The 26,128-nt window shown below is 37.3% G+C and overlaps 1 protein-coding gene across 7 annotated transcripts in view; it reads left to right on the forward strand.

Annotated features, from left to right (window-relative positions):
- Positions 1 to 26,128, forward strand: part of Pip5k1b (phosphatidylinositol-4-phosphate 5-kinase type 1 beta) — a 331,992-nt gene that overhangs the window by 214,088 nt on the left and 91,776 nt on the right. For 6 of the 7 annotated variants that reach the window (XM_004838187.4, XM_021252744.2, XM_087183491.1 and 3 more), the window contains 5 exons: positions 499 to 710; positions 2,035 to 2,118; positions 2,241 to 2,289; positions 5,091 to 5,175; positions 24,286 to 24,441. In XM_004838187.4, coding sequence (XP_004838244.2) covers positions 499 to 710; positions 2,035 to 2,118; positions 2,241 to 2,289; positions 5,091 to 5,175; positions 24,286 to 24,441 — 586 coding nt within the window. The remainder of the gene's footprint in view (positions 1 to 498; positions 711 to 2,034; positions 2,119 to 2,240; positions 2,290 to 5,090; positions 5,176 to 24,285; positions 24,442 to 26,128) is intronic. The other variant, XM_021252743.2, reaches the window with a different exon arrangement.

Here is a 26,128-nt window from a genome sequence, read left to right on the forward strand (position 1 = left end):
ATTTACATGCTGAGTGTGTTATTTAGCAGATTACTTATCCCTTTGTCTCAGTTGTTTCATCTATAAAGTACAGACAGTAGTAGTTTAGTTCACAGGGTTGGTGTAAGGATTGAATTCAAAAGTGAGGCAGTGGTTCTGCTGCCTGCTTCGCAACCCGAAGGTCCCACATTCAATCCCCAGTACCCCCCCCCCCCAAAAAAATTAAGTTATTTTATACCTGGCACATGAGAAGGGTTCAATAAAAATGCTAGACTCATGGAATGTCAAGAAAAGATATTCTTGCTTTAGATTTGCATAAATCATCTTGCTGTCCCTGTGGCAGTCCTTCCTGCCTGTAACCTAATAATATGAAATGTTTTTATTTTGAATTTTCCTCTCTCCTTCATTCCCTAGCAAATATACAGGAGAAATATGTCTGCATATCTAAGGCCCTCTGGTTCTATGCACAGAGACAGGCCATTTGGGTTGACTGGCCTCCTGGTCCTTTTTCCTTCTCAGGTGCTGGAAAGCTTCAAAATCATGGACTACAGCCTTTTGCTGGGAATCCACATCTTGGACCATTCCCTTAAAGACAAAGAAGAAGAGTTCTCACAAAACGTGCCTGATGCAAAGCGGCCAGGGATGCAGAAAGTCCTCTACTCGACAGCCATGGAATCCATCCAGGGTCCAGGAAAATCTGGAGATGGGATCATTGCAGAGAATGCAGACACGTAAGTGTAGCTACACACCTGTCCTGATTTAGGACAGCCCACATCACTGGGTCATTACCTGTAGTCACATCCCCATTATGTGAGAGGCACCTGGGAATAGAGTCCTACTTGGTGCCAAACTGGATTAAGCCAGCCTGCATACATATATGGATAACTAAATGAGGGCCGGTTTCCTGAGTCATTGTTATTCTTTCGCCCACATGGTTTCTTTTCTCAGATGGCTTTATTATTTAACAATGGCTAAAAATATTTTTACCCCTACTTACTACATATTCAAAACATCTACCATAAGAGGGGAAAAATAAACTTTGGACTTGAATAAATGTGTATTTAAGCAAATAGAAGATGGGAATGATTCATAATTCAGAGCTTTTTATCTACATAAAGGGATTCTGTTGATCTAGTCCTGCACCCTGCAGATGTGGTCTCTCATCTGAGCCGGATGTAATAGTAGCTGCAGAATTAATTTGTATGTATAAAATGCATATTGACAACAGAAACAATTGCCGCCAATAAAAATCACTAAAAGCGTGAAGTGCATCACGTGCATACTAGTGAGCAAGGGGACTGAAAGAAAGAAATTATTCTCTGTGGCCATAAGCACCTACCTTCTAGAATTCTCTAACAATGACTAAACTACAGGCATATTTCATTTTTCTAGAGAAAATTAACACATATTAAATCTTCTAATTCTTGCTTAAAACGCCAACTAAATGTTTAATAATCAGTTGAAAACAGTAATCTGTATATATATGATGAACTATTACACATCTATTAAAAATCACACTGCTACTGAATATGAGGAAATGGTTATTGTTTAGCCAAGTAAAAAATTCAGGTTATAAAACATGATAATCTCCTTTGTAGATTAATACACCCACATACTAGAAAGAGGAACTAGATGTTAATTAGTATCGCTGTGAAATAGAATTTTTATATTCTCTTCAATGTGCTTTATTTTATTTCAGAAAAATATCACAGTAAACATCTTATTCTGTCAGAAAAAAATCACATTTTTAAAAGCAATATTTTATAGTGCTCTAAAACTTTTTGTTCATAGTTTAGAAATGGAAATAATTTTAAAATTGAATTCTTCCCATCCATCCTTCTGAGTTGACAGCCCTGGTGTTATTCTCCTCTGTGGGGAAGCATATGATTCTAGATTCCTACGAAGACTCATTAGCTAATGCAAAAGTTAAGAAAGACAGTGAAGGAGGACATTGCCCAGAATTCAATATATTTATTTTCAGTCTATTTATTGAAAATTATTTTTAACTTTTCATACTTGTATAATAATATGTGTTCTTTTTTGTCCTTTCAACAGGATGGGAGGCATTCCAGCTAAAAGCCATAAGGGAGAAAAATTGCTCTTATTTATGGGCATTATTGATATTCTACAATCATATAGGTGAGAAATTTTGAGAAGTGGCTTTTTTTTTAATTTGAAAAGCAGTCCAAAAATGTTTTGGAAAATTCACCAAATTTGAGTGGTTTTTGCATTCTTACTGTTATTTTTTCATTTACATTTAGGTTAATGAAGAAGTTAGAACATTCTTGGAAAGCTCTCGTGTATGATGGGGTAAGTGACTTCTGTTTCTTGTTAAACTGGATGTATTCTCATTTCTCAGAGACTTCTGAGTGTGTTTGGGAAACTGGATCACTGGACTGTAAGAGTGGAGCAAATGTCTTTATAGCTCAGAATCTTAGGCTGGCAAGTTGGTTCAGATCTGAGAACTTAAAACACATAAATTTGAATAGCTATTCAAATAGATGACATCCAGCTTCCTGGCTGTGTGGCAGCCAGGACAGCAAAGTGCTGGTTATTTCTGTGTGAAATTCAAAGACCCCAATTATGAGATAAAGGGGAGAAAAAAGAGGACTCTTTTCAAAGGCACTGGGAAGATTGAAGCTGTTGAAATTGAGTTCTCAGAAGACCAAGCTACTGAGCAGCTTGAGACCTGGCTTTGATTGTAGGGACCCTGGATTTGAACTCTGCCTGCACAACCTGACTGTCCAAGTGATGTGGACACATGCTTGTGATGTGGCCTCTCTTAAGCAAGTTTCTCATCAGTAGCATGGGGACAACCACAGAACCTGCCTGCTGTGAGGCTGAAATGCAATAATGCATGTAGTACATATCATGATGCCTGACACATAATAAGGACATGCACTGTGAAAATGTTTGTTGGTATGAATGTACATGTTTATAAACTTGTACATTTATACATGCTGACTGGTGTGAAGATGTCATAAGGGCTATGTCATACGTTAATTGAGGGAAAAACTCAAATATCAAAGAGCAAACAGTCTCACACACACACACGCACGCACGCATCTAGATATTAGATTTGAACTTCCTGCTCCCATCAGAACATTTATTGGCCTAAGCTTCCCTCAGTTAATGACTGCATGTGGCACTTCCAAAGAATATAATGGTCAAGAATTTGATCACACATTTTCTTTTAAGGTGTTAGCAGAAACTTTCTTTTGAAAGAGGATAAATTATAGATGTTCTTTTCCTTCCTGGAAAAGAACATACATTTTTCAATTTTGTGGAAGACTGTTAATAACCTTGCATCTTGAAAGATCTGCATTTTGTCCATGGGCTAAGAGCTGACCTCTGTCAGAATGCACTTTTGAACAGGCTCACAAATTTGGTTCTAAGAAGTAACCCCAGGCTTATTCAGATCAAAGATTTGTCCTATGGAAAGTTCAAGATGGTAAGTTAATTTTAGTTCTACTTCCAGATGAGAAAGGTAGGTTTAACCTAGCACCTTGAACATGGAAGAGAGAGAGAGAGCGAGAGAGCAAACATACCTGCTTCTCCATCATTCCCCTTCAGTTTACTGAGACAACTTCCATTCCCTGTTACCCGGTGAGATTTCTGATCAGCGGCCCCGTCCTGGGTTGGCCAGATGCTTCTCTGAGGCCTACCTTTGTCTACTTAAAACACACATTCTCTATTTCATTTGTTCATTTTTAAAGAAAATCTCTTTGCTCATTATACATTTGTGACATCACAAACAATAATCGACCTATTTTTGTTTGTTTACAAATGTGACCTTTATTTAGTCAGTGCTTCTTCATACTAAAGAGAATAAGGATGGATCTCCTTTAAAGGTAAAGGCTATGTCTCAGTCATCTGCAGATATTCCTTACATCCTACTGATATTTCTAAATTACTGTTGTGAGAAGGCATCCACTTCAGACAGAGACTCCCAGCATCCCAGAGAGAGTCCATATTACATCAAGGAATATGGCACCGGGAGTAAATGTTCTGCCATATCACAGCCTCTCCAGGAGTCTGAAGGACCATTAGAACATACCAAAGAGGGGCCGTGCGTACTGTGTCCTTCCTCACGTGTTGGTTACAGAGTTACAGATCATGCCTCCTATACACCCTGTTTCACAGATGAAGAAACTGAGCTCCTGAGTCTCTAGCTTTTCCTGGGATCACACAGTCCTTTAGAGTTAGAACTCACACCAGAACCAGATCTCTTAACTCCTGGTCCAACATGTGTCTTGTTTTTTTTGTTTTGTTTTGTTTTTTTCCATCCCCACTGTTGACACTTTGTAGCATGTCAACTTAAATTTTTAGAAATTTCCCTTTTGGAATCCACAAACTTGAACTCAAAATGGAATGTTAGGCATACAAGCAAATTTACTATTTCAAGAAATATACAACTTGAATAACCAATAATTGCCACTAAATGAACAGAGACAATCCATTCATTCGTCTATTCCCTTTCTTAGATTTACAGTAAAATGACCTTTCAATTTCAAAGAGTCCTGACAAGCAGGAGAGAAGAGTTAACGGTTCACCTCTGTTTGATCAATAGATAATTCATTATCACTTCAGTTAGCCTTATCTGCTAGGAATCCTCTTAGCTCTGTTCAACTTGTCACTTGGAGATGAAGCCAGAACACTTTTTAGCTGAAGTGTCACTCTCACATTAGAGTTGTTCTATTTATTTATGTCCCTGATTTTTATCTATGGCTAAGAACACTACCCTCCTTTCCAAATGACACTGGAAGCACTGGCTACCTATGAAAACCAAAGAGTTGAAAAGCCCCTCCTGGGACCCAGTGTTAAATTAAAGGTCTGCTATCTGATGTAACAGAGTCCTTTGGCCATCTCTCCTTGTCCCCTAAAGCTCCAGTTTATCTTGATTATCTGGAGTCGTTGTTTGGATTGAGTTTGTGCCCTCCTCCCCATCTAGGCTCCAGGGCCCCCCCATGACTCAGAATCTTGCTCTTTCTAGCTTGTGGCCACTTTGGCTCCACACAGTGGCCTGCAGAGAACCATTTACAGAGATCTTGTTTCTGACTTGAGCTGAGCTCTCAAGAGGTAATCCTGTGGTCCTTGGTTTGTCTTTTCAGGACACTGTTTCAGTTCATAGACCAAGTTTTTATGCAGACAGATTTCTAAAGTTTATGACTTCCAGAGTTTTCAAGAAAATTCAAGGTAAGATCAGTATGAAAATTTCTAACTTACAGTGTTTAGTTGCTGACTTTACTATCTGTGTAAGATTTTTATTGGAAGAATTTGAAACTTTTTTCCCCTGCATTGGTAATCACTTAGTATTTATGGTTAAGTACCCCAATCAGGTTTTTATTGATGTAATAATCATTACCCTTGTTCTTTGGTGAAAAAATGAGTATGTGTATATCTCCAACAATGTAATATGTTGGTTAAATATATAATATAATCAAATAATGGGACAGTATGAAACCAATGGAAATGTATTAGAGGTACAGTTAGTCACGAGTATAGATTTATTTACCTGTGTATAGTTACCCATCTGTGTACCTTAAATGCACAGCAGAATTTTAATGAGACATATAAAACTATGAATAACTATGAATAACTATAAATAACTATGGTTATTTCTATGGAACATTCTGCAGGATAGACCATGGAGGCCACAGACCAAATCTTAATGAATTAAAGATATTAAAGTAAAAAAAAAGATATTAAAGTCATATGAAGTATCTTTTTTATCACAGTGGAATGAATCAGTAAAGAATGAAAACTGGAAAATTTACAAATATGTGAAAATTAAATGACATACTCTTTACTGATAGGTTAATCACAGGGATAGTGAAAAAAGTCAGAGACAAACTGAAAATGTCCATACCAAAAATTTATGGGATCCTGCAAAGGCAATTCTCAAAGAGAAATTTATAGATATAAACTCCTTTTTAAATTTTTTTTGGTACTGGGGATTGAACTTGGGACCTTGCGCTTGTGAGGCAGGCGCCGGTAAACTCCTTTTTTTAAAAAAAGAAGAAAAAGGACCGGGGATTTAGCTCAGTGGTGCTACCACCTGCCTCACGACCACAAGGGCCTGAGTTCGATCCTAGGTACTAAATAAATAAATTTTTAAATATAAAAAAGAAGAAAAATATCAAAGCAGCATCCTAACTTCAAGCCTTTGATAATTAAAAAAAGAGGAGCAAACTAAGCCCAAAGTTAATAATAGATATTTCAAATGAAAGGATTATGTGGGATTTTATTTTTCCTTATATTGATATTTAATTAAATTTTCTACAATGAATATATGGTATTATATATTAAGTTTTAAAACTGTGTAAAAAGGATAAAATAACTGTTATATACATATTTTTATGTTATCATTGTCTATTCTATGGTCCAGCTTTATAACCCCAAACATAATTTTGCTATCTGCAAAAACTGAAAAAGTAGAATGTTCATATTTTATGTTTGGAAAGAACAAATTTTTCTTATAATATTTATTGGAGTTTGAAAGATACAAACTAAACAATGACAATTACTTGATATCCCACAACCTTGAGATATCTGGTACTAATATTTTTATGTACGTCCCAGCAGTCTTTATTTCTATGCTTTATGTATTCATGTAAAACTGGTGACTCAGGGGGCACAGCTCAGTGACAAGAGCAAATGCTTAGCATGCATGAGGGTCCAGATTCAGTCCTCAGCACTGAAAAAAAAAACCCTGGTAACATAATGGTTTGTAATTTTAACTGTATGTCTTCTGTTTTTTACATAGCATACCATGAATACTTTCCCATGTCCTTGAACATTCCACAAGAACATCATTTAAAATTGTAATACAATGTTCAAATTATATGGGTGTGCCATAATGTATTTTACCATTCTTTCAGTATTTGACAGTTATGTAGTCTCTCGTTTTCTAACTAATATTTTTATGAGCATAATTTCAGAGAAATGCTGCATCTAAATTAGGGCTTATTTATTTGGGATAGATTCCAAGAAGAAATGATAGGGTACTAAACTGCACATAACTGCAAGAAGTAATTGTACCACTGAAGGCTCCCACAGGTCTGTCTTCTGCCAGCTCTCAGCCAGCACATGCTTTTGAAGTTACGCTACTCTAATAAGTAAAAAATATTATCTGATAGTTTTGTTTTGCATTTCTTGAGTAGGGTAAGATTCAACCATTACTCATGTTTAATAGCCATTTCTAATTCCTTTGAGAATTGACCTTCATAACATTTGACCATTTATATTGGGTGTTTATTATTTTTCCAAATGATTTGTACAAGCTCTACATATTAAATATATAACCCTGGGCTGGGGATTTAGCTCAGTGGTTGCACCACCTGCCTTGCAAGCACAAGGACCCGAGTTTGATCCCCAGTTCCAAAAAAAAAAAAAGATATAACCCCCTTTTTACCTTATTATCCTGAGAAAAACGTTTTTCACATTTGACTATCTCAATAGTATATTAAAATTACTGTCAAGTTGAGACCACTGTAAATTAAATTTTCTGCCTACAGTTCATTGCATTTTGGATTTGTTTTATTTTGTTTGTTGTTTGTTTGTTTGCCTAGGATGAACCATAAAGTTATATTTATTCAGACTGCAAGCCTTTGTAAATATCAGCCTGGGTTTAGATTTTCAAGATTTTCCACCTCCTTTAACCTTATGCCAGGGTAGCAAACATAAGCTTCCTTGTAGGAAATTGGTAGTTTATAAAAGATGTAGCTCTTCACTGTTCCAGCCTTTGGGAGACTCCTCCGTAGGACTCCACATCTTGGGATGTCTTTTTTTTTCTTAGTAGAATATAAATTAAAAGTATAATCAATGGCTTCTTCAGTTCCAAAAAATACAGCATGTGCTACACATTTTCCCAGTTTGTATGCTTTGTCATGTATTTAAGGTAGAAAGTCTTACTTCTTAAGCAGTAAGTTTATTGAATTTTTTCCATTTTGATTTTACAATCTATTTTTATAAGATTTGTCGAAATAAAATTCATTACCACAGGAAGACCTTTTTTTGTTTTTGTTTTTGCATTTCAATAATTTCATTGAAAGTTTTATCTCTTAGTACCAAACATAAAGGTAGTTGGTCAGGCAACCTCTGCCAACTCAAAATTAATACTGGTATTTTCAAAATATTAAAATATATCAGCCTTATGGTAAAACTGAAAGTATCCACAAAATATGGTTTACAAAAAATTAAAGGTAGAATACACAGTGGTTCTTTGGTTTATTTTTCAGTCCTTAGTTATCTGTAACATGATGTCAAAATTGGTTACATCCATTCTGGATAGACTCAGGCTTCAGGCTGCACTGTTTACAATATTAACAATATATGTACATTTCCTTATACTGATTGGCTTATATGGAGAATTCCAAGCACTACCCCAGCAATCTCATAATTATGGTGATGCCTGCTTACTTTTCTTAAGACACATTATGGAAATTTGTGAAAGTATATTCTATTCCTTAAAAAAACAAAACAAAACAAAATTGAAAGCAATGGCAATTTTATAGAAACAGTCCATAGTAAAACCTGGAGTGCTTTATCTAGCCAGAACGTAGGGTAAAGCAAGTTTTCAGAGTGGTAATTGATTTTGATTTAATTATGTAATATAATAGAACGTATTTTTAAAAAATGGAACTAGATAAGACTGAGGAAGTAGATTCTGTATAGAAATTTTTATCATTGATACAAATGTCACCTGTTTTTTAGAAGAAACATTAAAGATAGCTCAATGAATATGCCAAACTTAGTAGGTCTGTATTTTGGCTTAATACAAAATGTTTTTAAATTTAAATGTAGTTCCCATATAGCGGTAACATTCTCATCTCTGAACTATCTATGACTTGACTTGTGGGTGCCAAGAAACCATTACATTATCTAGAATATAACCTTATTATGCCTTTAAAAAGTGCATGTGTGAAATGTTGGTTTTGATGTAAACCTCATAATTTAAAATTTAATATGTAAATTAAGTAGGTTACCATATTCCAAATCACCTAAATATAATATATTGATCCAGTATAGAAAGTTAAATTAATGTTAGAAATGAAGATTCACAGTTCACCCTTTCAGGCTTGTTTCACATTTATGTCTTTAGCTTTACAGATGAATTCAAATCTAAACAATCTTACTGCAGCATTATATTAATCAGGCAGTTCTCCAAAGATGGAGAACATCATACTAATCTAGTTGTGATGTTTTGAGGGTTCATAATTTATCTTTTTTTTTTTTTTGGTACTGGGGATCGAACTCGGGTCCTTGCGCTTGTGCAGCAGGCAGCAAAACCACTGAGCTAAATCCCTGGCCCAGTATTTTGTTTTTTGGTGCCCGGGATCGAACTCAGGCCCTTGTGCTTGCGAGGCAGACGGTGGCACCACTGAGCTAAATCCCTGGCCTGAGGGTTCACAATTTAAATCAATGATAACATTATGGAGTCCATAGTTCGGGGTTGTGGAGAAAGGCTTCAAAGAAATTTTTTTGTTGCTGCAGTAATACTATTTATGTAAAGAACAAAACCCCCCAACTTAGCAAAAGTTTATCTAAATACTACTAGCTGTTAAAAGTAAATTTTTCATGCCCAAGTTTCATAATCATTATGTGGATGTATTAAATATTAACATTCAGTTTTGAGCAGGAAAAGATAAATCATTACTGTAAGTTAATAAATTTAGATGGCAAGAACATATAGAATATATGCAGTGACTGAATTTATGTTTTTTATGAATATAATTACGTTCTGTTATTCCAATTACAATAGCAGTATGTTGAGACATACTGGCAATTTTCAGAAACCCAGAAGTGATCATCTGCTTTGTATTCTTTTTCTTTTTTTTTTTTTTCTGTATTAAATTCTTTTATTGGTACATTGTAGGTATACAACACAATTACATTTCTCATTGGGAATTGTACCTTTATATAATGCATCTTCGTTCTTATTTTTTCCCGATTCCTAGCCCTCCCTTCACGCCCTCCACCCTTCCATATTTACAAAGACTTTATTTCCATTTTTTCCATTTCTCATCATTTTTTCCTTTCCCTTCTTTCCTTTCCCCTGTGCCTCCCACTACCCCTACCCCTTTGGACCTTTTATTCCTATTTTACATTATTGGTTATTCATTCTAATAATTGGTACATTTTAGGTATACAATATAATGACATTCATCATTGGAAATTTGCACCTTTACATAGTCTCTCTTGATTCTTATTTTTCACCCTTTCCCAGCCCTCCCTTCAACCCCTCCAGTCCTCCCTATTTACAAAGATTTTGTTCCTGTTTTTCCATTTCCTCATATTAATCCCATTCCCTTCTACCCTTTCCCCTAGCCCTCCCACTTCCTTCCCCTTTGCCCCTTTTCTTCCTATTTCACATGACCTATTATACATTTAGTCCTTATTTACACTTTCAGTTTCTCACACCAGAGAAACTATTCAGCATTTACACATCTGTGTCTTATTTATTTCACTTAAGAGTATTGCCTCAATGTGCATCCACTTAGCTATAAATGTCTCTAATTTCTCATTTTTTATGGCTGATTAGTACTCCATTTTATTAAAAAAAACCACATTTTCTTTATCCAGTCTCCAGTTGTTGGGCATTTGGGCTGTTTCCAAGTTTTAGCTATTACAAACTGTGCTGCTATGAACATGGGTGCACATATATCACTGTGGTATGATTCTTTGAATTCTTTGGGGAAGATCCCCAGCAGTGGAATAGCAGGGTCAAATGGGATTTCCAGCCCTAGTTCTTTGAGGTATCTCCGTACTGATTTCCACAGTGCTTGCACCAGTCTACACTCCCACCAGCAGTGGAGCAGGGTTCCTCTTTCCCCACAGCCCTGCCAGCATTTGTTATTGGTTGATTTCATGATAGCAGCCATTCTTTCTGGAGTGAGGTGGAATCTCAGCATTGTTTTCATTTGCATCTCTCGAATGACCAGTGATGTTGAACATTTTTTCATGTATTTATTTGCTATTTCTACTTCTTTGTCTGAGAAATTTCTGTTCATTTCAGATGCCCATTTTTGGGTTGGGTCTTTAAATTTGGGAGGTCTGATCTTTTTAAGTTCTTTATAGATTCGAGATAGTAGACCTTTGTCTGAGGAAGAGCAGGTGAAGATTTTTTCCCACATTGTGGGTTGTCTCTTCACACTGCTGGTGGTTTCTCTTGCTGTGCAGAAGCTTTTTAATAAGAAGAGATCCCATTTGTTGATTGTGCTAGTTCACGGGCAACTGAGGTTTTGTTCATAAAATCTTTTCCTACACCGATGTCTTCAAGGGTTCTACCTAACCTCTGTTCCAACTGGTTCAGAGTTTCTATTTTAATATTTAGATCTTTAATCCATTTTGATTTTAGTTTAGTGCATGGTGAGAGATACAGGCCTAGTTTTCATCTTTGGCAAGTTGAAGCCCAATTTTTCCAGCACCATTTATGAAAGAGGCTATCTTTCCTCCATTGAGGGTGTTTGGCTCCTTTGTCAAAGATGAGATGGCTGAGTGTGTCTGGCGTTGTTTCTGCATCTTCTAATCTGTTCCACTGGTCCTGAGGTCTGTTTCTTTGCCAGTACCATGCTGTTTTTATCACAGTAGCTTTGTAGTATAGTTGCAGGTTGGGGATTGTGATACCCCCTGCCATGTCTCTGTTACCTAGAATTGCTTTTGCTATTCTGGGTCTCTTCTTGTTCCAAATGAATTTTTGGATTGTTTTCTCGAGGTCTATGAAGTATGCTGCTGGGTTCTCAATTGGAATTGCATTAAATCTGTATAGCAGTTTTGGAAGTATGGCCATTTTCACTCTATTAATCCTTCCTACCCAGGAGCAGGGCATGTCTGTCCATTTTCTGATATCATCTTCAATCTCTCTTTTCAGAGTGCCATAGTTTTCAGAGAAGAGGTCTTTGATTTCTTTCATTAGGATGATTCCTAGGTATTTCAGTTTTTTGGATGCTATTGTGAAAGGAATTATTTGCCCTATTTCTCTCTCAGGGAGTCTGTCGTTGGTGTAGAGGAAAGCTATTGATTTTTGTGTGTTGACCTTGTAACCAGCTACTTGACTGAATTTGGTTATTAAGTCTAGAAGACTTTTGGTGGAGTTCTTGGGGTCTTCTATATAGAGTATCATGTCATCTGCAAATAATGACAATTTGACTTCTTCATTTCCTATCTTTATTCCTTTTATTTCTTTCTCTTGTCTAATTGCCATGGCTAATGTTTCCAGACCTATATTGAACAAGAGTGGTGATAGTGGACATCCTTGTCTTGTTCCTGATTTTCGTGTGAAGGATTTCAGGTTTTGACCATATAGTATGATATTGGCTGTTGGTTTTTCATAGATGGCTTCTATCAGTTTGAGGTACAGACCATCTATTCCAAGTTTTTGCAGGGTTTTTATCATAAATGCCTGTTGGATTTTGTCAAATGCTTTTTCTGTGTCTATGGAGATAATCATATGGTTTTTGTCCTTGGCTCTATTGATATAGTGTATTACATTAATTGATTTTCATATATTGAACCATCCCTGCATCCCTGGGATGAATCCCACTTGATCAGGGTGTATGATCTTCTTGATGATCTTCTGCATTCTGTTTGCCAGTATCTTATTAAGCATTTTTGCATCTATGTTCATTAGTGAGATTGACCTATAGTTCTCTTTTTCGGTTGCGTCTTCCTCTGCTTTGGGGATCAAGATGATCCTTGCTTCCAGGAATGAGTTTGGGAGTATTGCTTCCCTTTCAATTTCATTGAAGAGTTTAAACAGTAGTGGCAGCAGTTCCTCTCTAAATGTCTTGTCGAATTCAGCAGTGAAGCCATCAGGACCTGGGCTTTTCTTAGGTGATAAGTTTTTAATTACATTTTCAATTTCATTGGTTGATATTGGGTTGTTCAGAATTTTCAGGTCTTCTTCATTCAACTTTGGTAATTCATATGTATCTAGGAATCTGTCCATTTCTTCTGTGTTGTCCATCTTATTGGCATATAGTTTCTGGAAGTAGGTATTGATGATCCTCTGGATTTCTGCTGGGTCTGTTGTAGTTTCACCCTTTTCATTCCTAATTGCATGGATTTGGGCCTTTTCTTTCCTTTTTCTGACAAGATTGACTAAAGGTTTATCAATTTTGTTGATTCTTTCAAAGAACCAACTCTTGGCTTCATTGATTTTTTGTATCATTCTCTTAGTCTCCATTGCATTGATTTCTCCTCTGATCTTTATAATTTCTTCCCTTGTATGAGCTTTGGGGTTGTCCTGCTCTTCTTTTTCTAGAAGCTTGAGGTTCAGCATCAGGTTGTTTAATTGGGCTCGTTCTGTTTTCCTAATATGCGTATTCACTGCTATGAATTTCCCTCGTAATACTGCTTTCATTGTGTCCCATAGATTCCGATATGTTGTATTGTCATTGTCATTTAATTGAAGGAACTGTCTGATTTCTTCTTGAATTTCCTCTGTGATCCACTGGTTATTCAGAAGTGTGTTGTTCAATTTCCACGTGTTTATGAAATTTTTTGAGATTCTTTTGCTAGGGATCTCCAATTTCATCGCACTATGGTCTGATAATATACAGGGGATAACTTCCATTCCTTTGCACTTACTTAAACATGTTCTATGTGTGAGTATGTGGTCTATATTGGAGAATGACCCATGTGCAGCTGAGAAGAATGTGTATTCTGATTTTGTGGGGTGGAACATTCTGTAAACATCTGTTAAGTTCATTTGTTCAAGAGTTCGATTGAGTTCTAGTATTTCATTACTTATTTTTAGTCTAGTTGATCTATCTATTTGTGACAGTGGAGTGTTGAGGTCCCCCACTACAATTGTATGAGTGCATATATGGCTTTTCATGTCCGTTAGTATTTGTTTTATATAGTTGGGTGCACTAGTGTTTGGTGCATAGATATTTATGATTGTCATCTCTTCCTCTTGGATTCTTCCCTTTACAAGGATGTAGTGTCCTTCTTCATCTCTCTTAATTAGTGTTGGTTTGAAATCTACTTGATCTGCCAAGAGGATAGCTACTCCTGCTTTTTTTTGGGTTCCCATCACTTGGAGTATTGTTTTCCACCCTTTAACTTTCAGTCTATGAGTTTCCTTTTGAATTGTGTGTTTCTTGTATGCAGCATATTGTTGGATTTTGCTTCTTGACCCATTCTGCCAGTCTGTTTCTTTTGACTGGTGAATTGAGACCATTAACGTTGATGGTTATAACTGAAACGTATTGACTTGTCATTGCCATGACTTTTTCTTTTTGTTGGGTTCTCCCCCTTTACATTTAATTTCTTGTCATGCCAGATGGGTTCATTCTGCTTTGCTTCCTGGGGTTGTGATCCTCAATGTCTGTTCCTAGGATATTGTGTAAAATTCTTTGGAATGCTGGTTTGGTATTCACGAAGTTCCTAAGGTGCTCTTTGTCATGAAAGTATTTTATTTCTCCATCAATTTTGAAAGACAGTTTTGCAGGGTACATCAATCTGGGTTGGAGGCTGTTTTCTTTTAGGGCTTGGAATATGTCACTCCAAGCTCTTCTTGCCTTGATGGTTTGTGTTGAGAAGTCTGCTGTGATTCTGATGGGCTTTCCTTTGTATGTGATTTGTTTCTTTTCTGTTACTGCTTGGAGAACTTTGTTCTTCTGTTGTGTTTCTGGAATCTTAACAATTATATGCCTATGTGTAGATTTTTTTTTGATCAAGGCTATTTGGAGTCCTATATGCTTCACTTATCTGTATGTCAAGCTCTTTTCCCCTGCTTGCGAATTTTTCTGCCATTATTTCTGTGAAGAGATTTTTTTATGTCATCTGCACTCTCTCCTGTTTCTTCATTGAGCCCAATCAGTCTTATATTATTCTTTTTTGCATCATCTAGCAGCTGCTGGATTGATTTCTCATGTTCCCTTATAATTTTGAAGCAATTTTTCTTTTCCTGGTCACTAATTGCAATCTTATCTTCTATATCTAAAATTCTGTCCTCACACTGGCTCATTCTGCTGTGTAGACTTTCAATGGAGTTTTTCATGTCCTGGAAATCTATTTGCATCTGTTTTATGGATTCCATTTGTTTCTTCTGTTGGGATTCCATCATGTTCCTCAGCTCCTCTCTAGATTTATTAAGCATGTCTTGCACTAAGGGCACAATTTCTCCTGTTATCTGAGAAATTATTTCTGATTTCATTTTTTCCAGATCCCCTTTTGTTGCCAGTTCAGTGGGTCCTGGTGGTTGAGTATCAGAGGGTTCCATCTCATTTCCCTTTGGGGTTGCTGTAGGTGATCTGGAAGTCTGGTTTTGAGACTTATTTATGTGTTTTCTCATTTTGACTGGGGCGGGGCCCTGTTAGCACCTGCACGGATTACCTCCTCTGAGCTGGGTGAGGTGGGACAGGGGCCGGGAGCAGCGGTAGAGATGGTGACCCAAAAGCCCTTTCCTGTGGGCTGGGAGCAGCCGGAGGGATGGTGGCCGGGAATCCCCTTCCTCTGGACCAGGAGCAGTGCGATGGTGGCTCAGAAGCCCCTGCCTCTGGGCCAGGAGCAGTGGGAGGGATGGTGGCCTGGAAGCCCCTTCCTCTGGGTCAGGAGCAGCGGGACAGAAGGTGGCCCAAAAGCCCTTTCCTCTGGGCTGGGAGCAGTGGGAGGGATGGTGACTGGGAAGCCCCTTCCTCTGGACCAGGAGCAGTGGGACAACGGCTCAGAAGCCCCTACCTCTGGGCTGGGAACAATGGGACTGAGTACCTTGGCCTGGTGGTCTGGTGTCCTCTGCGCCTTGGTAATGTGGAATCAGGTGGCTGCCTGTCTGCAGTGGGGTGATTCGGTGTCTTCCGTGTGACTCAGGACCTCAGTAGGGCGTGCACAGACCTGCCTGTCTGCAGCAGGCTGATTTGGCGTGTGTTCCGCCCGACTGGGGACCTTGGCAGGGTGTGGGCAGACCTGCCTGTCTTCAGCGGGGTGATTCAGCGTCTTCTCTGTATTCTTTTTCTTTAGGTGTAATATTCAAGTTCATAATGATTCTCTGCTTATAAGCTAACAGTCTCCAATTAGTTCATATATGAATCAAACTTTTGGTCCTATTATAACTTTAAATGAGCTGGAGCTTAGGGCTACATTTAGCAAAATGTGCAATTAAAAAAGCATTACTTCAGCACAACCTTAAAATTCAGATTATTAAAGAGGACATTGTTCTCTAAGCTGCTAATTTAATGAAATGGTTGACATATATATCAGAGATTGGAAATTCCTAAGGGTTTTTTTTTTAAGTTTTTTTGAGACAGGGTCTAGCTATGTAATTTAGGCTGGACTTAAACTCACTATGTAGCTCAGGCTGGCCTCAAACTCATATGATCCTGCCTCATCCTGCCTCAGCCTCCCAAGTGCTAGGATTACAGGCATGCACCACCATACCCGGCCCTTAGAGTGTTGTACCTTATATATAGCAAATGCCAGGAAGACCTTTTAAAGTGTACAATTTTGTTGTTCTTAAAATGTTCACTGAGTTATACAATCATCACCACTGTCTAATTTTAGAGCACTTTTATTACCCCAGAAAGAAACCCCATAGCCATTAGTAGTCACCATTCCTCCCCTTCCTGGTCCCTGGCAACTGCTCATTTACTTACTGTCTCTATGCAGTTACAAATTCTGGACATTTCATGTGAACCATGTAATATGTGACCTTTTGTGTTAACTTTTCTCACTTAACAAAATATTTTTAACGTTTATCTCTACTGTGGTATGTATCAGTACTTTATTCCTTTTATTGCTGAATAATATTTCATCGTGTAGAAACAATGTATTTTATCTATTGTCAGTTGATGGATATTTGACTATTTCTATTTGTTGATGTTATAACTAATACTCCTATAAACATTCATGTACAAGGTTTTGTGTAGATATGTCTTTTTATCTCTTGTGTACAACCTAGGAGCAGAATTGCTGGACCAGATGATAACTCTGTGTAGAATTTTCAGGAGCTGTCCAGACTTTTCCAGAGCAGCTGCATTTTACAGTCCCACCAGCAATATCTGAGGGTTCCAATTTCTCTCCATCCTCATTAACATATATTACTGTCTGTCTTTTTTGTTTTAGCCATCCTAGTGGCTATGAAGTACGGTAGTATCTCATTGGGGTTCTGAAGTATAGTTTTCTTTTCTTTTTTTTTTTTTTTGGTACCAGGGATCGATCTCGGGTCCTTCCACTTTCGAGACAGGCGACAGAACCACTGAGCTAAATCCCTGGTACTGAAGTATAGTTTTCTAATTCCTGATGATGTTGGATACCTTATTATATTCTTATTGGCAATTTATATCTTTCTTTGGATAAATGTTTTTTCAAATCTTTTGTCTATTTTTAGTTGGGTCATTTGTCTTTTTATTGTTGACTTGTAAGAGTTCTTTAAGTATTCTGAACACAAGTTTGTTATTAGATATATAACTTACAAATATTTCTTCCATGTTATGGATTTTCTTTTTTTTTTTTTGGTAGTATGGTTTGAAGCACACAAAAAAATCTTAATTTTGATGAAGTCCAATTTTTTCTTTTGTTTTTTGGTGTCATCTAGGAAAGCACTGCCTAATCCAAGGTCATGAAGACTTATGTCCATGTTTTCTTTTAAGAACTCTATAGTTTTACCTCTTATATTCAGATCTGTGATTCATTTTGATTTAATTTTTGTATATGGTGTGAGATAGGATTCGTCTTCACTTTTCTGCATGAGTGTATTCAGTGTCCTACCTCCATTTGTTGAAAAGCCTATTCTTTTCCCTCATTGAATTACCTTAGTACCCTTGTTAGAAATCAGCTGACTACAAATATAAGGATTTATTTCTGAGCTCTTGATTTTATTCCATTGATCAATATGTCTTCTCTAGTGCCAGTGCCATGCTGTCTAGGTTATTTCAGCTTTGTATTGTTAAGTTCTGTAATCAGGAAGTATGATTCTTTCACCTGTCCTCTTTCAGATTGTTTAAGCAATTTTGGATTCTGAGGCCCCTGTATTTCCATTTGAAATTTATAACCATCTTGTCAAGTTCTATACAAAAGAAACAAAGCATTTTTGTTTTTGTTAAATCTGTACATCATTTTGAGAAGTACCGCCATCTTAACAATATTATGTCTTCTATTCCATGAATATGAGATGTCTTTTTTTTTTTTCTCCCTCAGTACTGGAGATCGAACTCAGGACCTTGTGCTTGTGAGGCAGGAAAAGTGCCACTGAGCTAAATCCCCAGCCCTAGATATCTTTCTTTTTATTTAGGACTTCATTCATTTCTTTCAACTCTAGTTTTCAGTGTACAAGTTGTAGTTTTCTTTCATGTATTCCTAGGTATTTCATTTTTTAAAATGTTATTATAAATGGAATTTTTTCTATACCAAATCGTTTTTATGCTTATGAAGAACTTTAACATTGAGGAAACAGATAAATGTTTACTCATTATTTTTTTACAGATTTTTAATTTTTTTCATTAATCCATATGTTATTTATTTTGATAATAAAGTAAAGTACATCTAACCTTGTTTTCCTCTAAGTATTTAACTATTTACCCAATATATTGTGTGATGTAAAGTCTTTTCCATATTTTTTTGTACCAGGAATCAAACTCAGGGCCTTGTGCTTGCAAGGCAGGCAGCAGAACCACTGAGCTGAATCCCTGGCCCAAGTCTTTTCCACTTTTAAGCGCAACATGTATTTATTTTTCACTTTTTCCTGGATGGTAATGATAATGCTTATAGACCTGCCACAGTAGAAAAAAACTGATTCCCATCCACTTTCCTTACTTTATTTTTTTCCTTAACATTTGTCATGATCTAGTATACTGTATGTTTTACTTCTGTATCTTACAGATTTTACTTATTTATCTTAAATCCTGTCTTTGTTGGACTGTAAGCTCATACCTGTATCCCCAGCTCCCACAACAGGAATATATTGCACCTACTGTATGCATCTGTTATTAAAGAAGGATGTCCTGACATGTATGCTGGGTCTTGTCTTCTCCTTTATGTCCAGAATAAATCCCTCTAGAGAATTCCTCCACATCTGGATAGCTTTAACTGTCACCCTTTTGGGCCACTTCCCTGGTTTCTTCCAGCCTCTGCACTTTCTCAGTGACCTTCACTAGCTCCTCATCTTTGCCCTACCTTTATATGTGGGTGTTCATCAGGTTCCAGGCTAGGACTTTGTCTCTTCCACTTGCACAGCTCTCTCTTGGCAATTTCCCAATCCTCGAAGGTCTCAGTTATGACCCGTAGACTTACAACTCCCTCTCCACACCTCTAACACACCCCCTTGCCTATTCAACCTTCCCATTTTTGTGTCTACCAATTCCACAAGCTCAGCATACCCAGAATTTACAGTGGCTCCTGACTTACAAACTCTATTCGGTTCCCAAGGGCTGGTTGTACCTAAGTCGGTACAGCTGAGATCTGAATGTTTACCTGAGTACATACTATAGATAACAAGAGGCAGATGAATCTTCTGTTAACCCAAATAACACAAGTTGTTCGTATGTCAAGCCAGTCCACTTGAGGGTCCACTGTAATTTGACTGCTCTCTATCACAAAGCCTGCTCTCTTCCTGGAACAACGTAGCATCACAGGCACCAGCACTCACTCAGTGACTCAACTCAGAAGTGTTGCCATCATCCCTGGGCTCCACCCACATGCTGCCACTCACCTGCACCTACAGGTTTCCACTCTGAAATACCAAGAGGCCATCCCCTTCTGTCACAGTGCCACTCCTCCCTCAGCCACTGTGGTTTGGGGTTTTGCATTTTTATTTCTTTATTTTTTGCATAAAGTAAAATTGTGCTCCCCACGCCCCATACTAGTCTGTTGGCTTCTAGTTATATCCCCAACCAGTTGAGTCTTTCCACACTGCGGCCAGAGAAAGTTTAAAATATAAATCTGCTCTTAAAGATTTCCTGTTAAAACCCTTCCATGCTAAAAACAGTAAGAAGTTTGGGGGAGGGGAACTTCCACGGATTCCCCAGAGTGTGGCGTCCTTCTCTTGGCTTGCCTTTGTGTGCTGGCCTCTCTTTGTCTCCCCTGTAACTTCTCTTCCACAGCATTCCACCCCACACCCTCTCCTCCTGGCTCCAGCACCTCTGAGCTCCTTGCTGTCCTCCCACGCTGTCTCCACGTCTCAGTGCATGCTCCTCCCTTTGCTTCCAGCACTCTTGCTACCCTTCCCTGTTCTTCCTTCAGGTTTCAGCTTAGCTGGTGCAACCTTAGTTCTGACCATTCTGTGGTTAGCTGGTTTAGCTGTTTGGTTCATGTGAATATATTTCGGCACCTAGCACATTTCCGGGCACATAGTAGGTATTCAATCATTGTCTCATGCATAGTGCAATGAACGGATGAAATTGTCAACTACATCCACCATTGCAAAAGGCAGCAGTGTAACCAGTAAAGTTGACACTTCACAACAGAACTTGAAAATGTTTTAGCAGCTATGCTTACTTTAAACCCCTTACTCCCTAAATGCACACTTTCTTTTTAAGTGGAGACCCTGCTACCATCTACAAGAAAATAGTACCTGGTCTTCAAGTTTCATTTTGAAGTCAGTTTTTTTAACCTTTTTAATTCATCCTGCCCCACAATTGAGTACACTGCCAATATATATTTTCTGGAAATATTGATCACCGTTGTGTTTAAAGTGCACTGAAATTCTCTACCCAAATAATGTGTCTAAAGAACTAAAACTGAGTTTCCTGACTAGAATATAATGATTAAATTGATTTATTTGTTAAAAATCCAACTGTTCAAAGATTTCAGAATATTAATGCATTCATTTGACCAATGTTTGTGCACCTATTATAAAATTAGCACTGTACTAAGCCCTGGCAATATAGAAAGCTTTTAAAAATTAATTTTATTTTGAGTCAGGAATTGGAACATGTTTCAGATTCATAATGTTGGGAAGCCAGCACTAGTAAAGTTTTTGCATACATTATATGGGTACACCATGAGAAATAAGACCAATTTTTCCAAAACAGAGCTTTACAAAGGAAAGGATATGAAAATGTAAGTCAGAGTTCATTAGGAGAGAGGAGAGAAAACAGCATGTGAAAAGGCCTTGTGATCAAAATGGATACAGTAGGCTCTACAAGGACAAGTACGTGAGCTGAAAAGTGGCCAAAGGTACAGCAAATGAATGGCACAACAGAAGGCTGGGGATGAGCACAGGATACTACGGTGTTATCAGACATAGTTTAGCCAAAGACCAGTCCAGGGGGTTCTGTCATACAAAAGAAAAGGACATGCCACAAAAAATATCTTTCAAGATTACCAGTCAAAAGTCCCTGAGATATTTAATTTTCTTTCAGATCTAAGTTTTTATCTGTTGAGTGAGTCTCAGCACATTCCTTTAAGTATGAAACCCGCCTTTATTTTATTTATATAAAAGAATTCTTCTCTTAAGTGTTCAGTGGCCTTAGCAGAAATGTGTTTTTGGGTCCTCTCTGTTTCTCATCATATGCTGATGCTGATAGCAAATGAAGAATTGTTCTTCTTCCAGGCTTGCAGCCCTCTCTGAGCCAGCACCAGCAAATTTAGTCCTCCTAAGTGTCTTCCAATTGTCATCAGCTCTGACTGCACTCAGGCTTCTGGGTGCTGCCCCCAATCTTCTGATCATAGCTCTTTTGCAGAGAATTAGCTTCAGCCTAAACATGATGACATAAAAAACAATTCCAAAACTTTTGGTCCAGGGACCAATTCATACTATTAAAAATTATTGAGAACCCTGAAGAGTTTTTATTTCTATGTAGCTGTCTATATTTCACATATTAGCAATCTAAATTGTAAATTGATTTATTCATATCAAGTGACAATAAAAGCGATTACAGGGACTGGGGTTTACTTCAGTGATAGAGCTTGTACCTAGCATGCAGGAGACCCTGGGTTTGAACCCTAGCACTGAAGAAAAAAAAGAAAAGAAAAAGAAACCACTGTAATTAACATAAGTCAATTTTATCAAAAGATGTAAAATTTTACATAAAAATAATTACAAAAATTAATTACATTTTCCAAACAAATAGCTTAGTTAATAAGAAAAATGGCATTATTTAACCTTTTTTTTCAAATCTCTAATATATCACTTAGTAGAAAATAGCTAAGTCCCTCACATCTCATTGTGTGTGAGGGGGGATACAGGGATCTTCACATTAAGCTACATCCCCAGCACCTCCTTTTTTTTTTTTTTTTTGAGACAGGGTATCACCAAGTCTCGGAGTTGTTCAGGATGGGCTTGAACTTATGCTTCTCCTGCCTCAGCCTCCCAGAATGCTGGCCTTACAGGTCTGTGCCACTGTGCCCAGCTTTACATCTGTTTCTGAATCAGTTGCATTATCACAGGTCACGTGGTATCTGGAAAGCTCTATGAGTGTGGGAGAATGAGAGTGAAAAGGCAAACAGTGTTTTCATATTGTGAAAACAGTTTCAACCCTGCAGATCTTCTGGGCGAGGCTCAGGGACTCCTAGAGGTTCCCAAACCACATCTGATATCCTCTGATTTAAAAGCCTGAAAATACTATATTGAAAGGCAGGAATTTATCAAATTTTATGAAAGATTAATGAAAGTTAGCAGGCAAAATATTACAGCAGAGGCCAGTGTGTGCTTGTTTATGACACCAAGATGGACACTGTTAATAGAATGGAGAATTAAGGAAACTGTGACCCACTTAAGTTATCATTAAAATAAATTTTGATCAGTTTTTAAGCATTTAAAATCTCCTCTCAAAAGCAAAGTCTAGTATTGTCTTTTCATTTGTTTGTTTGTTTGTTTGTTTGTTTTCAGTGCTGGGGATTGAAGCTAGGGCCATCACACTAAGCTACAGCCCTGGCCCTTTTTATTTTATATTTTGAGACAGGATCTTGCTAAATCAGCCAGGGCTGGGCTCCACAGTTTTCAGTTCTTCTGCCTTAGCCTCCCAGAGTGCTGAGATTATCAGCTACCATGCCCATCTTAGCTTTAACCCCCCCCCACACACACACACACTTTAACCAGAAATTAGAATGCTAAAGAGCTAGAAAATGAACCACTGATTAGGCAACTGAAGAAAACAGGACCATGGGGTTCACACTGTCTAGCTCTGTGACCTGGAGCTAGTCAGTCTTTCTAGTCTCTGTTGCTTGGCCTCTAAAAGGGGCAACTTTCCTCAGACATGTGGATAATTTGAGATGAGCAGTGTGAATGTTGGCTTCCAAAGCACCACTCACACACTATTTATGATGATGACAATATTATTATGGTTATAAGGCTGCCCGAGGGACATATAAACCTTCCATTCTGGGTAAGCAGAGAGAATGCCCTCTATTCTTCCCTCATTTGTGAATCCCAAAGTCCTTCTCCAATAAAGTTCTTGGAAGCTGCCAGTGGGAAGGCCCCAGATGAGCAGTGCAATCTACACTTTGAGATCCCCAAAGCTAAACACAGTTATTCTAATCCATTTGCTGTCAGCTTATCCTTTTACGCTAACCTCCAAAGGAGAATAGACACTGCCAAAAACAAGTTTAAGGAAAGCATAAATAAGCCTCAACTTCCCTCTCCCCTTCCAATTTCCTCCAAGAAAATTCCTTAACAGTTAAGCCAAGAAGAATTACAAAGAGTGAATCTAAGTAGGGATGCTCGGGCTGCAGCTTAAGCAGCAAACTTTATACCCTATCTGAAATCAAAACCTTAGCCAGAACAATAGGATGCCAAAGTACATTTTCATGCATTCAAGTTCCCAACACACTTATGAAGTTGGCAAATGCCATTCAGACAAAGATGGGGAGTGAATTATACATCTGATGTAACCATGACCTAGCAAAGATACCAAGTAGGAAATTTCAGTGGAAATTCAGAGAAGGAAAAATGCAACCAGAAGTATCTTAGCTAAATGGGGCAACATGAGTATAAGATTAAATATTGGCATGTTTAGAAATTCCCAGTCTCCAATTAATAAAACTGGGGTCATGAGAATTCTCCATACTTTACCTTCTGTGTTTACCAATTCACCCAGATGCTCCCAGCACTAGAAAAACATTGTTTGGAGGGGGGAGAATAATTTTTTAGCAAGAAAATATGTAACATTCACCTCAAATAAGACTATTTCAAATTCTGGGAACTTCAACTCTAGCTTATTCTAGGATATTTTTAAGTCATGTCATTTTGGACAAATAATACGGCCAGAACACAATTTCATCTGCAGTGTATATATGTATGCTTTCTATATATAAAGGCTTTTTCCTTCTACTCAAGTAATAAGGTATTAAATAATATATTAATTTTAAAATATGCATCTGGTTTTATAAGTATTTTCGTGTCTCTCCTTTTTCCTTTCTGTCTAGCTTTGAAAGCCTCACCTTCTAAAAAATGGTCCAATTCTATTGCTGCCTTAAAGGCAGCTTCACAGGAGATTGTGTCCTCGGTTAGTCAGGAGTGGAAGGACGAGAAGCGCGATTTGCTGACTGAAGGACAAAGCTTTAGCAGCCTTGATGAAGAAGGTAAAGATAAACCTCAGGAAGAAAGAAAAATGCATGGTTTATTTATACAACTAATGTAAATTCACAGTAGAAAAATTAGGAAAATAGTGCTCTCAGTAGTCTATTAAATTTTTAAAGGCTACATATAGTATGCTGTAGTTCGTGTAAATTTTAAATACCATATAAATAATACAATTTATGAATGATGGTAAAAAATTGCATAATACTAAAATAGTCCCAAAAAGTATGATCCTACAAAATACTAACATTTTAACTCCTAGTCTTATTCTGTATGCGTACAAATACACACATGGATGTAACAAGTTGCTTCTTCAATTATTTAGATCTTCTTAATGAATATAAATAAAATTTTATAATATTCTTCTTGCATTACATGAATACTGTATATCTCTTTTGTTAGATTTATTCCTTGAATAGATATAGAGATTGATTCATGTAGATTTTTTAAAATAATATCTTTTTTTAAGAACTGGATGTTCTGGCTGCTTGTTGCTACTACATAGGCCCCACAACTCTTTTTTTCAATGCTCTGTTGTGGTTTTTTGTTGTTTTTTTTTTTGCTGGCTGGGACTTCTGATGAGCAGGAGCAGTGACTGTGGACAGCTTTGACTTGCCCTGATTTTAAAGGGAATGCTGCTAATATTTCACGTTGAAAAAGAGGTTTGCTGTAGTTAGTACCCATAATCAGGTCAAGGAAGCTGCCTTTTTACTGCTAGTTTGCTAAAATTTTGTGTCAAGAATGAGTACTGAATTTTTTTCAATGCTTTTCTCTAATTACTCTAATTCCTGAGTTGATCATTTGGTTTTTCTCTTCCAATCAATATGGAGAAGCATCATTTTGGATTTCCTAAAAAAAGTTTTCTGCTTCCTATAGAAGACAAGATCTCTTGTAAGGGTTTTCTTTTTTCTTCTGAGTCCTTAGAATAGGGTGTTATTCCTATCCACTTCTGCAGCATTTATCCACAAGAGCTATGTTGGGTTTCCTTCTTTCTTATCTTCCCATAAACCAACTTGTATCCAGAGTTAATGATTTCATCAGAAGTGTTAATGAGGTGCCCTTACTCCTCTCTGAAGCTCCAGTTCCTGAGAAATATTTACCCCACCCCCTAAACTATCCTACTTTGGCTTCTTCCCTACCATTCTAACCTGGTTTTCCAAGCACACACACATAAAATTACTGGCATCTAGGAAATAGAAGAAAATTACAGCCTGGGAAGGAAGACAAACTTATTTTTCTTTTGAAAGTAAATAATCTATTATCCAGCAAATAAGACCCATTATCAAACACTAGCCAGCTTCATCTTCCCACTTTTATTTTTTTTTAATTTTATTTTATTGGTATATTTTAGGTATACAATATAATGACATTCATCATTGGAAATTTGCACCTTTACATAATCTCTCTCTGTTCTTATTTTTCCCCCTTCCCCTGCCCTCCCTTCAACCCCTCCATCCCTCCCTATTTACACAGACTTTGTTTCCATTTTTTCATTTTCTCATATTGATTCCATTCCCTTCTTGCCTTTTCCCTACCCCTCCCACTTCCCCTTCCCCTTTGCCCCTTTTCTTCCTGTTTCACATTATCTGTTATACCTTTTAGTCCTTATTTACACTTTCAGTTTCTCACACTAGAGAAACTATTCAGTATTTACACATGTGTATCCTATTTATTTCGCTTAAGGGTATT

Source organism: Heterocephalus glaber, unplaced genomic scaffold (genome assembly GCF_053883595.1).
Source record: "Heterocephalus glaber isolate CG9 unplaced genomic scaffold, H.glaber_assembly_v1.0 deba00001481, whole genome shotgun sequence".
NCBI lineage: Eukaryota > Metazoa > Chordata > Mammalia > Rodentia > Bathyergidae > Heterocephalus > Heterocephalus glaber.